Source organism: Heterodontus francisci, chromosome 9, assembly GCF_036365525.1.
Source record: "Heterodontus francisci isolate sHetFra1 chromosome 9, sHetFra1.hap1, whole genome shotgun sequence".
Taxonomy (NCBI): domain Eukaryota; kingdom Metazoa; phylum Chordata; class Chondrichthyes; order Heterodontiformes; family Heterodontidae; genus Heterodontus; species Heterodontus francisci.
In genome coordinates this window covers 106,252,266-106,266,384 of record NC_090379.1, presented here as the reverse complement: position 1 = coordinate 106,266,384, position 14,119 = coordinate 106,252,266, and the positions used below count along the sequence as shown (strand labels likewise).

General features: G+C 44.4%; 1 protein-coding gene across 2 annotated transcripts; it reads right to left on the bottom strand.

The window, feature by feature from the left end:
* Positions 1–5,551: 5,551 nt before the first annotated feature.
* LOC137373954 (mRNA decay activator protein ZFP36L1-like) lies at positions 5,552–12,655 on the bottom strand. Of its 2 annotated transcripts, none has more exons than XM_068039629.1 (2): positions 12,524–12,655; positions 5,552–8,757 (listed from the first exon to the last, which is right to left on the bottom strand). In XM_068039629.1, the coding sequence occupies exons 1-2, from the start codon at positions 12,539–12,541 to the stop codon at positions 7,789–7,791; spliced, it is 987 nt and encodes a 328-aa protein (XP_067895730.1). In that variant the 5' UTR covers positions 12,542–12,655; the 3' UTR covers positions 5,552–7,788. The 2 variants fall into 2 exon arrangements, with proteins under 2 accessions (XP_067895730.1, XP_067895729.1); XM_068039628.1 differs by lacking the exon at positions 12,524–12,655 and adding an exon at positions 10,583–10,853.
* Between the last annotated feature and the right edge of the window lie 1,464 nt (positions 12,656–14,119).

The window sequence follows — 14,119 nt, the reverse complement described above, 5'->3', positions numbered from 1 at the left end:
CGGGCAACGATCATCTCCAACAAGAGAGAATCCAACCATATCCCCTTGACATTCAATGGCATTACAATCGCTGAACATCTTGGGGCTTGCCATTGACCAGAAACTGAAGTGGACCAGCCACATAAATGCTGTGGCTACGAGAACAGGTCAGAGGTTGAGAATTCTGCAGAAAGCAACTCACCTCCTGATTCCCCAAAGCTTGTCCACCATCTACAAGACACAAACCAGGAATGTAATATGTTATACCAGGTGAGAAAGGGGTCGAGGGCTCCCCTCTCAGCCTTTCCTGGTTTGGCCGTAACAGGGTTTAACTTTTAAAACACAAGTGTTTTTAGCTTCCCTTCGGTGAGTCCTTGCTCACTGCTCTCTAATTGTGATTGCAAAGAAATCAACCAAACAGCTTTTCTCAGATTTAAAGAAGAAAGGTGCAAGTTTCTTAAGCTTAAAACTCTAACTCAGTTAAAACTACTAAAAATATGCAATGTGACAACACTAGCATGCATACATGATAAATACAGACGCAAATAGAGACAGAGGAGGAGAAAGAATTAATGAGAAAAGGTTTGAAGTAATAGATGGAGTTCAGTTACTGGTTTTGGGTTGGATGTAAAGTCTTTGATTGAAGTTAAGTCTTGCAGTTCTCGCTGGGCCCAGTGCACACTTTCAAACATTTCACTGGTCTTCTGTCTTGAGGCTGAAGTTACTTCTGTGGGTCCCTGGAACTTTGCGTGAGAGAGAGATACAGAGAGACGGAGATCTTACACCTTGAAGTTCAATTGCAGTCTCTTCCTTTCTGTGTCAGGCACAATTCAAAAAACTCCAGATTGAGACTGCCTCGCCTGTGAGGTTTGTGGATTCCTCGGAGCTTACCAGACACTCTCGGGGGGGGGGGGGGGGGTGGGGGGGCGGGGGTGGGAGTGGAATGCTGGCTCTTACACATTCAATGACTCTTAATGTCTCTTGATCATCACTATTGACAAAACCCATCTGGCTAATTGAATCAATGAGTACTCCCATTGTCTCTCCATGCAACTGTCTTTTAGAGTGCAAATATGCAGCCATGTTTTCAGTCACTGCTGTGGTCTTTTAAAGCAAGTTATGTTCAATGTCCAGTAAGAGTTCATATAATGTTCCATATGGCGCAGTTAATATATTTCCATTTTACAGGTTGTGGTTTCCATCACAGATGGAATACTCTCCACTTACCTGGATGCATGCAGCTCCAACAACACTCAAAAAGCTTGACATCATTCAGGACAAAGCAGCCTGCTTGATTGGCACCCCATCCAACAGCTTAAATAGTTGCTCTCTCCACCAATGGTGCACAGTGGCAGCACTGTATACCATCTACAAGATGCACTGCAGCATCTCGTGAAGGCTCGTTCGACAGCACCTTCCAAACCCGTGACCTGTAACCTAGAAGGACAAGGGCAGCAGACACATGGGAATACCACCACCTGCAAGTTCCCCTCTAAGTCACACATTATCCTGACTTGGAAATATATCACCGTTAATTCACTGTCGCTGGGTCAAAATCCTAGAACTCGCACCCTAACAGCATTGTGATTGTACCTACCCCACATGGACTGCAATGGTTCAAGAAGCCAGCTCACCAGCACCTTAAGGAAAATTAGGGATGGGCAATAAATTCTGGCCTTGCCAGCGATGCCTACATCCCATGAATTGAATAGAAAAACCCAATGTGCACTGACTGTAACCCTCGCACCCTTATCTCCAACTGCAACACCCCCCCACCCCGATCTGCACTGACCATAAACCCCTCCCCATACTGATCTGTACTGATCGTAAACCCCCCCACCCTGATCTGTACCAATCGTAAACTCCCCCCGCCCTGATCTGCACTGACTGTAACCCTCGCACCTTTATCTCCAAATGCAACCCCCCCCACCCCAATCTGCAGACCGTAAACCCCCCCACCCCGACCGTAAAACCTCCCCACCCTGACTGTAAAACCCCCAACTGTAAACGCACTCCCACCAACCCTGATCTGCACTGACCTATACCAACCCTCCCCAATCCCTTTTATGGACTTAGCTGAGGGTCTCTGCTTACGTTGCAGAAGCCTGATCTTCCCAATCCTCATCTGCTAGCTGCCTGGGGATGCCCATAAGGGTCAGGATAACAACGAATCCCAAGGACCAATATCACATGCGCCTCTGGCCTACCCACTCTGACTTTGCATGCTCCAATTTCTAGGTCAGTCACTTCATTTTAGGGGCTGCTTCAGTGTGTATCAACCAGGTTTACAGGTCACATTTAAAGTGATTGCACCCATTAATTTTGCTATCTTGAAGTTGCAAGTGCTAACTGACCTGGGTGTTCCAATTTAGAATTGATCCAATGAAGCAACAGCACGAAAAACAGCCCTTTCCAAAAATCCTAACCACAAAGTTCAAAGTGCACCAGCCAAGAAATAAATATCAGCGCAGATAGGATTGATTTTCCTGGACTCCGATTGGCCAGGAGCTTGGATGCCAGTTTGGAAGAACTTGTTCCTTGTATACGACACATGTATCTGTGACCTCTGAATAATTTCTTGGTTTCCCCCCCACAGAATCTTATTCTAGTTGAACATTCCATTGTATTTTTGGGGCTGGGTATAGGGAGAGAAACACACAGCGACAATTTTTTTGACCAAATCTCTTCCTTACTCTCCTGAAGCCAAAGATTCCTACTTGGGTCCCAGTCTTGCAATTGGCCATTTTTCAAATGTGAGCAGTCAACCTGGACAGGACTCAACAGTAAGCAGCATTACATTAATGTACAAATCTTCCATTACCTGATATCTGCACACACATGCTTTATCAGGGCTTACTGGACAGGGGCCTGGCAGCAGGAACCCTAACTGATTTGTCGTATAGTGTACAGGAGAGATTAAGTAATAAAGGGTGGGGGGGTAACAGGGTGAATCTGTCTGGTTGTTGTATTTTATAGTCTACAGAGACAATAATAGAGACAGAAGCTGGTTCAATGTTTACTCTATTACACAGAGCCTTGGGGAGCCCACACCTGGAGTATTGTGTAGTTTTCGTCTCCTTACCTAGGGAAGGACATACTTGCCATAGGGGGAGTGCAACGAAGGTTCACTGCTGATTCTTGGGATGGTGGGATTGCCCAATGAGGAGAGATTGAGGAGACTGGGCCTGTATTCTCTAGAGTTTAGAAGGAAAGGTGATCTCATTGAAGCATACAAAATTCTTACAAGGCTCAACAGGGTAGACGCAGGAAGGATGTTTCCCTTGGCTGGTGGTGCGGTGGGGGTTTTTAAAACCAGTGGACAGAGTCTCAGAATAAGAGGTAGGCCATTTAGGACTGAGATGAGGAGGAATTTCTTCACTCAGAGGGTGGTGAATCTTTGGAATTCTCTACACCAGAGTGCTGTGGAAACTCAATCATTGAGTATATTCAAGACAGAGATTGATAGATTTCTAGATATTAAAGATACCAAAGCATATGGGGAAAGTGCAGGAAAATGGCATTGAGGTATTGATCAGTTATGATCTAGTTGAATGGCGAAGCAGGCTCGAGGGGCCGAATGGCCTACGTCCGCTCCTATTTCTTATTTTCCTATTATGTCATGTACAGGAGATACTGAGTTACATGCCGTAGCCAGAGGTGAAAATTGGCAGAGGTTTCACTTTGTGACAGGCACCGATTTCAGTGACCCTCACCCACTGACCACAGGGCACCGATTTCAGTGACCCTCACCCACTGACCCTGACCATTGGACAATATCCCTTTGGGTGCAGCATTGACAGGGCACAAATGCATCAACATAAACCCAAATAAGCAGCTTTATGCAGTATACCAGCAGCTCTATAAACACATCTTAGTACTGCAAGCATGCCAGCGGCAAAGAAATCCTTCCATGCATCTTTACTTAAACAAAATTCACCAACCGCCAAAAGATAAACAAGGTCCACTATAAACCAGCACTTAATCACATGTATATGGATCACGCACTTTCTAGTTGCATGTGTGATTGAGTGGGTGGGGGGGGAGGGGCAGCGGCGGCGGGGGAAATGCTGTATCAGAATTAAAACCAAAAATACAAGTTGCCTACACCTGCAATTTGAAATATGCAGAAAAGTCTGGAGTAAAGTCAGCCAACAGTTGCTACCTTGACTCACACAGAATAAGCTTACTTGGGCACGCATTGAAAGGGTTGTTGTACCTGTCGGGTCAAACCCACGTATTTTTTGTCATTTTTGTGCTCAAGGTGCTGGAGAATGGAACTTCCCCCATTTCAAGCCCCTAATGTAAGCAATATATATCCCCAAATCAGCCATAAGCCAGATGGTTAGAGTAAACCTCCCTCTCCTCCAACCCCAAAATCTAAAGCACTTGTTTAGCATTTCCATTTCCCCGCACTGTCTATCCTTAAGCCAATTAGCATCAGATTTAGTGATTTTTGTAATTAAAATTGGATCAACACCACTCAAACTCGTTTCACACAGGATTCTTACAGCCATTGGCTTGACCCCATCAATCCAGGTTGAGTTTGGGCTGAGTCCCAGGGGTGAAAAGTCATTTTGAACCCACAGTGCCATCCAGTTCCCATCACAAGCTTTATTTGCAACAGCAAACACCCAAGGCCCAAAACAGCCATTTGCTCACTTTTCTGGCAAGACAGGGAAGCCTACTTTCTGAACTGGTTCATTTAGCAGAACCCAACTGAACTGGAAGCTGCAAGAATCTTGGGAACTGCTGAAGACACAGCCAACACCATGTTAAGGGCAAATGCTGCTATGTCAGCCCTAGTTCAAGGCATTTCCTGGTGTCCAACTACTTTCAATTCACCCGTCCAAATCTTACAAATATTCCCCTCTTCCTACAAAAGGTTTTGCACGTGTGAATGTGTCACCACTTCAGAGTACCCTGTTGTTATCCAGGCCAGTGCACCCTTACCCTTGGCACACTGTCTGGAATTGGGTTAGGGTCCATCTCAGCCTACAGGTACCCAGAGTGTACCATCTGAACCTTACAGTCTGACCTGAAACTTCAGCTACTGGTAATTATATTGCACTCCATCCAATCCTTAATTCAGTGCAAATCTCAACCATTGCCATGCATGGAGCCCCAGCACAATATTTGACTCTGAACCAGTCTAAAATCTAGGCAGCAGCTTCTACAATAGTTTCAGCACTGTGCCAGATCCTGGAAGAGTCTAAACTCACCCACCTATGTTCTGCATTCACCAATCTCCCCTCTGACCCAACTCCTTTGAACAGGATTTCCACACAGTGGAGTCTCCAAATTTTAAAATCTGGACAGCACATGCCAGGAGAGCATTGCAGCATGTTAGCAAGGCCTAGAGGCTGAAATCACACCATTCTGAGTAACCATTGTGTTTGTATTAAATTTCTACTGGAGATGCATTAACCCACAGGCAGGTTAACATGTGATTCATTACACATTCCTCAGCGTCACAATAGCAGCACACCCTCGCTCTACCTCCCCACCCCATCTAAAATTAGCACAGTGCTAGGCAACGACAGTTCTCGAAGGGACAAATCCAGAGTTACCACACTTTGGGAAAAAAACCATTGGGGTTTATTGGTTTACATTTGAACCAGTCATTACAAAAGCATTCTGTATAAACAGACATTGAAAATAAACCATGTAGTGAACAGTGAAGGAAAAATACATTCAGCTTCCCTTTGTGCCAACTCCTGGTTTTTTCTCTCTGAAGAGAGGCCAGGACCTATCAATAGTAAAAAAAAGTATTATACAGAAAGCATACATCGATGGTTGGAATGTGTTCGACAGGCACTTTTGTGTCACAGTACTGAGCCCGCACCTTAACAGTCTCTTGTATAATGGAAGCTAACTCAAAAGCCTAAAATGCTAGGCCGCCATTGGCAACAAGAGTTTAAAGGCAGTGATGCATGGTTGCCATAAAAATACATGAGAAAACTGACTTGTTTATTTTTAAAAAGAAAGGGGGAACTACAAAATAAATAAATTCAAATGTTTTTGTGTTTTTAAATTACTGTTTTTTATTAAATAAAATAACTGAAGAGTAAAGTTACAAAAACCCTCGTCATTGTAGTATAATATATTAAACTGTGGAAATGAAAATAAGAAAAAGGAAAACCTCACAATCTTCAGATTAATAAGATCATAATTTAAACATAAAAGAAAAATATATTTCTATGGTTCATCATTGTGATAAATACAAACAAAAATGCATATGTTTGGCAATAAATATGTTTTTGATAAGTTAAATAAGCAATTTTTTGTGTGTATGTATGTGTGTATGTGTGTGCAGTGACAAGCGATATTTTTAAATCCTTTAAAGTTCTGCTGAATTTTTAAAAAGGGGAGGAAAAAAGAAATAAAATGAACTAACTTGGCAAAGTCCAAGGCTGAAGACTAGCTGGTTAAACTATTTCTCTCGCTCTCTGCCCCACTCTGGAAATAACGCTGATCATCCTAAGCACTTCTTTTACTGAAGATGAAGAAACTTTCACTGTCCCCTCCCCATCTCCTCATCCACAAATGAGAATTACTATGCTCAATTTTGTCCACTGGGTGCTGAACAGTTTAAAAACAAGGCAGCCAGAATCAGTTTAAAAATAAGGCAGCCAGAATTATATTAACAGCACCACAATTAAATAAAAATTCACCAGCAATTGTCCATCCTAGACCAGCTAACCCCTACTCTACTCCCCTCAAAACATTTTTTCCCCCCCAGAAGAAACATTCGCATTTCCCCTGCTCTGCACAACACCTTGCCACAATTTGCTTTCATTAATTGTGAATGGACGCAATCAAAGCCTATGCTCATTTAATCCCAGTCCCTGGGATTGATGAAATGTCACTATGCAAGAGACACTGGATGGAGGGGTGGGGTGAAGAGGAGCAGAGGGATGCTAAGAGAAAGGGTGAGGAGGAGGCAGGTGGCAGAGGGAAACAGAGGAGGTGGGGCAAGGTGTCTCCCGATGCCTGGACAATTTGCCTCAAGAACTGCCCACAATAGCATCAGGCAAAACCTTTAGTCACCTCTGTGTTGACGCTCCCACTCCTCGCTTGTGCAAAGATGCACTCACGTGGGGGCTACCATTGCACACTGGTGTAGCAATTGAGGAGGGGGCGGAATGGGAAAATCAAACTTACTGTTAAAGGGACATCAAATGTAGATTTTTTGCTAAATTCGAGATCTGTTTCAGCAAATGCTGGGTAATTACACCATTCAAATCTCTTTAAAAAAATATTCTCTTCAAAAGATTCTTAAATCAACACTTAAGAACTTTATAACCAGGCAGATATAGGCAGCCGTTTGACATCAAATTCACATCAGGTTCTGTCACAAAGTGCCTCAACTCAACTAGGCCAATCCAATCAGACAATCCAAATCTACCAAAGTTTATCCCAGGATGGCTCTTCCCTCCAAATCCCAAATTGCTGGGCTATCAAGTAGAAATGAATGATGAAAAAATAAAATATCAGCCATTCTGATTTCCAAAAATTGAATGAATTATTAAAACTGAGATATAAGTGTGCATTGTTGTCCCACCCACCCCTCACTATCAAAAGATGAAAACTCAAGAATAAACGCTTTGTAGGCGTTTGACACTGTATGTTGCTGGCAAGTTTGGGTTTGGCAAGTCAGTTCTAACCTTTGTGTGTGTCAAAAGCTGGCTAACTGGACCATTAGGAAATCAAGGTTCATCTTAAATGCTTTCTCAGATTAGGGCTACATTTTGTTTTGTTTTTTGACAGCTCTCTGCTTCTTCCAGCATAGGGGAAGGGAGGAACGCCGAGTTAATCATCCGAGATGGAAAGTCTGCTGAAGATGGGAAGACGCTTGCTGAGGTCGAGGATAGGAGACTCGGACCCACTCACACTCCCAGAGCTGCTCAGGTAATCATCGGACATTGAGTCTGGAGAGCTCGGGGAAGGCTCAAACAGTCGGGGAGAGTCAGCCAAATGTTGCAGCAGGAACGAAGGAGAGTGGGCGCCATTGTTGGTGGACGCCATCGGAATCTGGATCCCAATGCTGGGGGCCAAGAGACTGGCTAGCTCCTGGCTTGAATAGGTGAAGGGGTTGCTGGCACAATCTGTAAGGGTAGGGGAGGAGCTCAGGTCTTCTGCACTGAAGATGGGGGGAGGAGTTATAGAGGTGGGACTGTCCAGCAGCCCGCTGGAGGAACTGGAGATGCCAGAGAAGCTGTAGCTGTGTTGCAGACGGGGCCTGTCCATCTTGTTGGATGAGGAGAGCGGCAGATGCTGTTGGTCATGCCCGGGTGACATGCGCCTTTCCTCCGCATTGTGGATGAAGTGGCAGCGGGGTCCATAGGGGCAAAATCCGATGGTGTGGAAGGTGCGGCAGAGCTCGGTCTTATACTTGGGATGCCGGGCCAAGCTCCTCAGCTCATGGATGCCGTGAGCAAATTGGCATTTGTCGCCATACTTGCACGACCCATTCTCCTCGAAGGGACGGCACAGCTCTGTCTTGTAGCGGCTGGAGTTTACCTGGCTCTGGGGTTTCTGAAGGCCGGTCTCAGAGAAGGAGCGGTCCCGGAATTTGTTCTCCTTGTTGGCCACAGCAGCGGTGCTGGTCTGATCCAGCTTGAGGCTGTTGAGGTTGAACTTAGAGTTAGCGTTGGCAAGGGTGACTGAATGCCGCCTCTGGTAGTCTACCAGCGTTGGGGTCCCGACTGCCTTCCTGTCCAGCAGGGGCACACTAGAGCTGCCTGCGTTGATGCTGTTGTTGTAGCTAATCATCTTGTTCTGGATGAGGGGGAAGAAAAGAAACAAAAATTATCACTTTTCAGATTACAGCACACAAACAGGGCATTCTGCCCAACTACTTTATGCTCACTAGCCTCCCCCCACTTTCTTCATCTCATCTTTCTATTCCTTGCTCCCTAGTGTACTTTGTGGCTTCTCCTTAACTATATCTATTCTATTCACCTCAACCATTCCTTGTGGTAGCGAGTTCCACATTCCTACCCCTCTGAGTAATGAAGTTTCTCCTGAATTGCCGATTGGATTTATTAGTGACCACCTTGTATCGATGGCCCCTAGTTTCAGATTCCTTTGCAAGTGGGAACATTTTCTCCACATCCACTCTATGGAACACCTTCATAATTTTAAAGACCTCTCTATGACGCTGCCCCTCAGTCTTCTCTTTTTGAGAGAAATGAGCCCCCCCCTCCATGCTGTTCAGTCTTTTCAGATAGTTATTACAGGCCACAGGGAGCAACCACTGTAGGGCGTTGGTAACCCCACTGCAGGGTTGGACGAATTTGACGTCACAAGCAGAAACATGACAAAATCTTGTTTACATTTAACAGGCAAGAGACGACTGCGGTTAACTGGGTGGAAGTCAGCACCCATCAGTTCCCTGTGCTCCCTCAGACAACCAAAACGAAACGCAAGCTTACCGGGGATTTATATAAACTGCTGTAGACTAGAGATCTTACCCACTAGGTGCTCCTCACCCCTGGGGATCCCTAAACTCCCTCCTTGTAACATACTGAAATCACAATACTGGGGCACCACAGAACCCACTCAAAAGAAGAACACTACCAACCCTGCTTGGTCCAGAAAACTTCAGTCTCAAATCATAGCATTCTCAACAATAGTTTGCAAACCCTGGGAGGGAAGGAGAAGGAAAGGAGAAAGAGAGGGAGAAAGATCCCGAGGCAGATAGCATAACAAACTGAAAAGATAAAGTTGGACAGTGGGCTCCGACAAGAGACTTTAAGAAGCGATTTGGGAAGGACACCACCGCCCACACCCCCCCTGCTTTCTGCATGTGGCCCAAATCGATGGTGCAGCTCCCCGGCTGCAGTTTTCAAACAGCTCCCGGTGCCATCGCGTTGTGTTGAGGTGGGTGGGTTAATGGTTTGAGGGGCAGCAAGGTCAGTGGGGAGCAGGCGCAGAGACAGGGTCCATCCCATATCCCCAGACAGAAAACTGGGACAGAAATTACGGGGGGAGGAAAAGAGAGAGAAAGAGAAACCGAACGTTCTAATTCAGAACCTCGGCACGTTCTAAATCAGACCATCGACGTTCCAAATCAGAACCCCCAAACATAAAAACAACATTCCTGATCTGGGATCAAAGACTTTCTACCCCGCGCCTGCCACCCCCCACCATTTTTAAAAAATATACAAGTAATTTTAAAATACAAAAATGGGACTTTTTGGAGGAATTACATAATGATTAAAATATAAACAGATTCAACAGCAAAGTTCCACATAACCGCCTGAAACTGGACAGAGAAATAACCAGGCAAAATAAAACTGCCAGAGAACAGGCTATTTCCCCCCCCCCCGCTTTAAAAACAAAAATGGAAAACTGAAGCCGCTGGAAATCTGTTCCACCAAAAAAACGGAGGGAAAAACACCATCAGATGCCAAGTATTTAAAAAAAAACTTTAAAACACTCGGTTCAGCGTCATTGTTTTTGTAGGGACTGAGCCTAACCAACAAAGTGGGTGAACAAAACCCACACAGGAGTTTTAAAGTTTCAGGCTGAAATCTACAGAACATAGATCGGCAAGGTTTCAAAGTTGCAACGTGTTGGGTATTAGAATAGCGTTGATTACCTTGCATAAAACTTCTCCAATATCGTAGAAACATGAGGTGTACTTTGTAGACATGGCGAGGTGTCCGGGTTAAGAGCAGGGCGATGCGGCTGCGAGAGGGGAGGCAGGCGGCCGGGGACAGGACGGGACGGATCGGATCGACTCCCCAACTATAGCAAGTCTCCGGGCTGCTACTATTTTTTTTTCCTCTCTAGGCTGCAAGCCTCCCACTCGCCCCGCAGACTTTCAGCAACTCGCACTCCGACATCACCCATAAATAATTTCCCTTCCCCCCGTAGGCGGATCCCTGGTATTTAAATCAGCTAAGCTTGTGGGCTTTTGAAAAAAAAACTTCTTGACTGACAGCAAACTGCACCCACCAGCAGAAAGACTTTTAAAAACCTTCCCACCAAAAACAACACTGTTCAAAGTTTTATAACTATTTTTCCAAAAAAAACTTCCTTTAAAAGTCTGTCAAAGATTTTTTTGTATACAAAAGTAAAACTTTGCATCGGATAACTAAGATGTTATTTGTACACACAGAATGGCATCAGAGAAAACACAAGTTATTAATTGATAGATTTTTATTCTGTTGGGGTTTTTTTTGGGCGGGATTTGGAGCTAGCTGAGTTCAAAAAGGGTTGGATCTGGAAGGGTAAAGGAGCTATTGCGAAATGTGCAGAGGAAGGGAGGATATCTCTGTTTTAAAGTCCTTTTCTGTTTTTGGACCCAACATTAGGGGAATTTTACTTAGTCTATAATTAATTACCAAAAATCTAGAGTAGGTTCATAATGGTAGTATCTTTATCATACTTATTTCAAGTAAAAAAATTGAGATTTGATAGCTAATAATTTATGGAGTTGTTTTAAAGAAAAACATAGGTTAGTATGTCTTTTTTCCTAAATTGTCGACTCGCCGTGTTCTGGCACTCGTTTCCGACTGATTTGCATTGTGTGCGGCTTATCATTTGTAACAGATGGTCGCAATTTCAGTCTGTTGCAACGGGTTTTGGCGGGAGAAAGCACATGGCGCTAAAAGGGTTTTTTTTTTGCTGGGGAGGGGGATAGGAATGAAATGAGGGGGGTGTTGAAATCAAAATGTTTACTTTCATTTGAGAAGGGCAAACGAGCTTTTTAAATAAAAGGGCAAACGAGCTTTTTAAGTAAAAGGGGCGAATGTCCCCATTGTTAATCCTAAACTCGTTAACACTCACCCCCCGACAAAAAAGTTTATAAAAGTCTGTTGATTTGAGGGAGAATCCAATTCTATTAACTAATGGACTGTTTCCTTCCTCCTGTCTTTTAGAGGATTGCCGTTAAGTTTTTAAACCAAACAGAATTCCGCTTCATTTTACGGAGTTTTGAAGTTTTTAAACTTATCTTTTTCCAAATGTCTCCACATGACCCCAATCTCCTATTAAATTCAATACAAACGCCCATCAGCTCAGCAAGACGTACGCTTTTGTTTCCAACTTTAATAAAAGCAACGCCATAATACGCTTAACGTGAAATTACTTTCAAGATCCTGTTTGTGCATTTTATTTTAATTTTCTGTCGTTCGAACTCATTCACAAATGTTGAAACTGAAGTGAGAGGGGGAGAAAAAGTCGTGGTGTAGTACTATGGGAGAGGAAGGAGTTAGTAAACGGAGCTGGGATTCAACACAAACACGGCGGAAAAATGGTAACAGTCTGCGTTCAAATCCCAATGCCCCAAACTCTTTAATCCCATTCACACGTGGTTGTTGATCAGATAGTTCGCCAATTCCGGGGTGGAATTCTTCTGTAACTTTGCTTTTTTTTTTAACATACATATTCTGTTTATCTTGAAACGATTCAGTGACCCACAGATATACATACACACGCGCAAGATTTTCTTTCCACCAAAAAAACCCCCGAAATAACCACATATGTCACGGGAGTGGGTCACTTTGAAAGTTATTTTTTTTTTGAAGTTATTTACCTTAGCGGCCACGGGCATATATTTTGAAGGAGCACCAACCCCAAGAGAATCTTTTTAGATTCATCTAAGGGAATGAGACTGCTCCTTATGCTTCCGTCTCTCTCCATGTGCTGTGTGCGTCTAAGGTTGTAGGAACTTTGGGTCTGATTTTCTTTTCGCTCTCCTTGACTGTAGGGAGGGGAGGTCCTTGGGATGGCGTGTTGCACCACTTCCTGCATTCACACACACTATAAACAATTCCAGCACTTTCCCACCAGGCCTCGTTTCGCCCTTTGAGATGGAATTCTTTGTAAGAAATCCTTTTTCCTAAAACACTGCTGCCCCCCTCCCCCTTCAATCTTCTGCTTTTAATTAAAGGATTTTTTTTTGGAGTACTAGACGTGCCTCAGTGGGTAGCTCTCTCACCTCTGAGTGAGGAACTCATGGGTTCCAGAGTTTTGAGCAGATAATCCAGGTTGACACTCCCAGTTGCAGTGCTGAGGGAGCGCTGCACTGGGAGAGGTGCCATCTTTCAGATGAGATAATTAACCGAGGCCTCTCTTCCCCCCCCCCAATAACACACGTCTGCCCACTCAAGTGACTGTAAAAGATCCCATGGCATTGTGGGAAGAGTAAGGGAGTACCCAATATTTATCCCTCAACCCACAGCTATAAAACACATCTGGGCATTATTGCGTGGCTGTTTGTGGGTTCTTGCTGTGCTGAAATTGGCTGCCGTGTTTCCTACATCACAACAGTGACTGCAGTTCAAAGCTGGTTTTGAAGCACTTTGGGTCGTCCTGAGGTGTTGAAAGGCGCTACAGAAATTCACGTTCTTTTGGTGCTTTATCTCACAGCAGTTGGCTTGTGGTTCCCAAAGCTCCTGGCAGTCCATGCCTACCTTACCCAGGATTGTCTTAAATCCACACCTATACCTTCTCACAGGAGGATGGGGAGTGGGCTGACTGTGGGGTCCCCATTAAAACTCTACAACCACAGAAAAGCTGTGCGCAGTCACTGGATTGGTGGCACCTAAGTAATATTGTGGTATAGTTTGCTCTCTTTTTAATGCAGTGTGTAAACATTCGACAGGCCTATTTCTTCATGTATTTTACTACAGTCGAGTTTTAATGGATGAAGGGGTGGGTATATCTTTGATACTCATGAATTCTTAATCCTGATCTGAACAAGAGTCTCTGGATAATCAGAAACAGGAGCCCTGCCTCATCTCCCCTCACCACCACACTCCCCACCCCACCCCCGAATCCTCTGCTCAGTAGAATCTAGCTGTCAAGGCAGGTCAAGGATCGCTGTAGAACCTTCCTGCTCCGTATAATTCATTTCCACACCAGGCTCTGCACAGTTCCGAGTGATTGTGCAGGTTGCCTTATGTCTGTTTCCTGCTTCTGGATACTTGGAATTTCAGGGTTGTTATAATGGTCTGAATTACAGGGCTGTTAAGAGGTGTTTCAGGGAGTAGGGAAAACCATAAAAAAGGGAATGTTTCCGGAAAATGGTAATTACTTTCTTACTCTCAGTTGCTCTTGACTCATTCTAAATAGGTGGAATAAGCCCCCACATAGGATCACCGGCCTGCAATAGAGGCTGTCATAATAT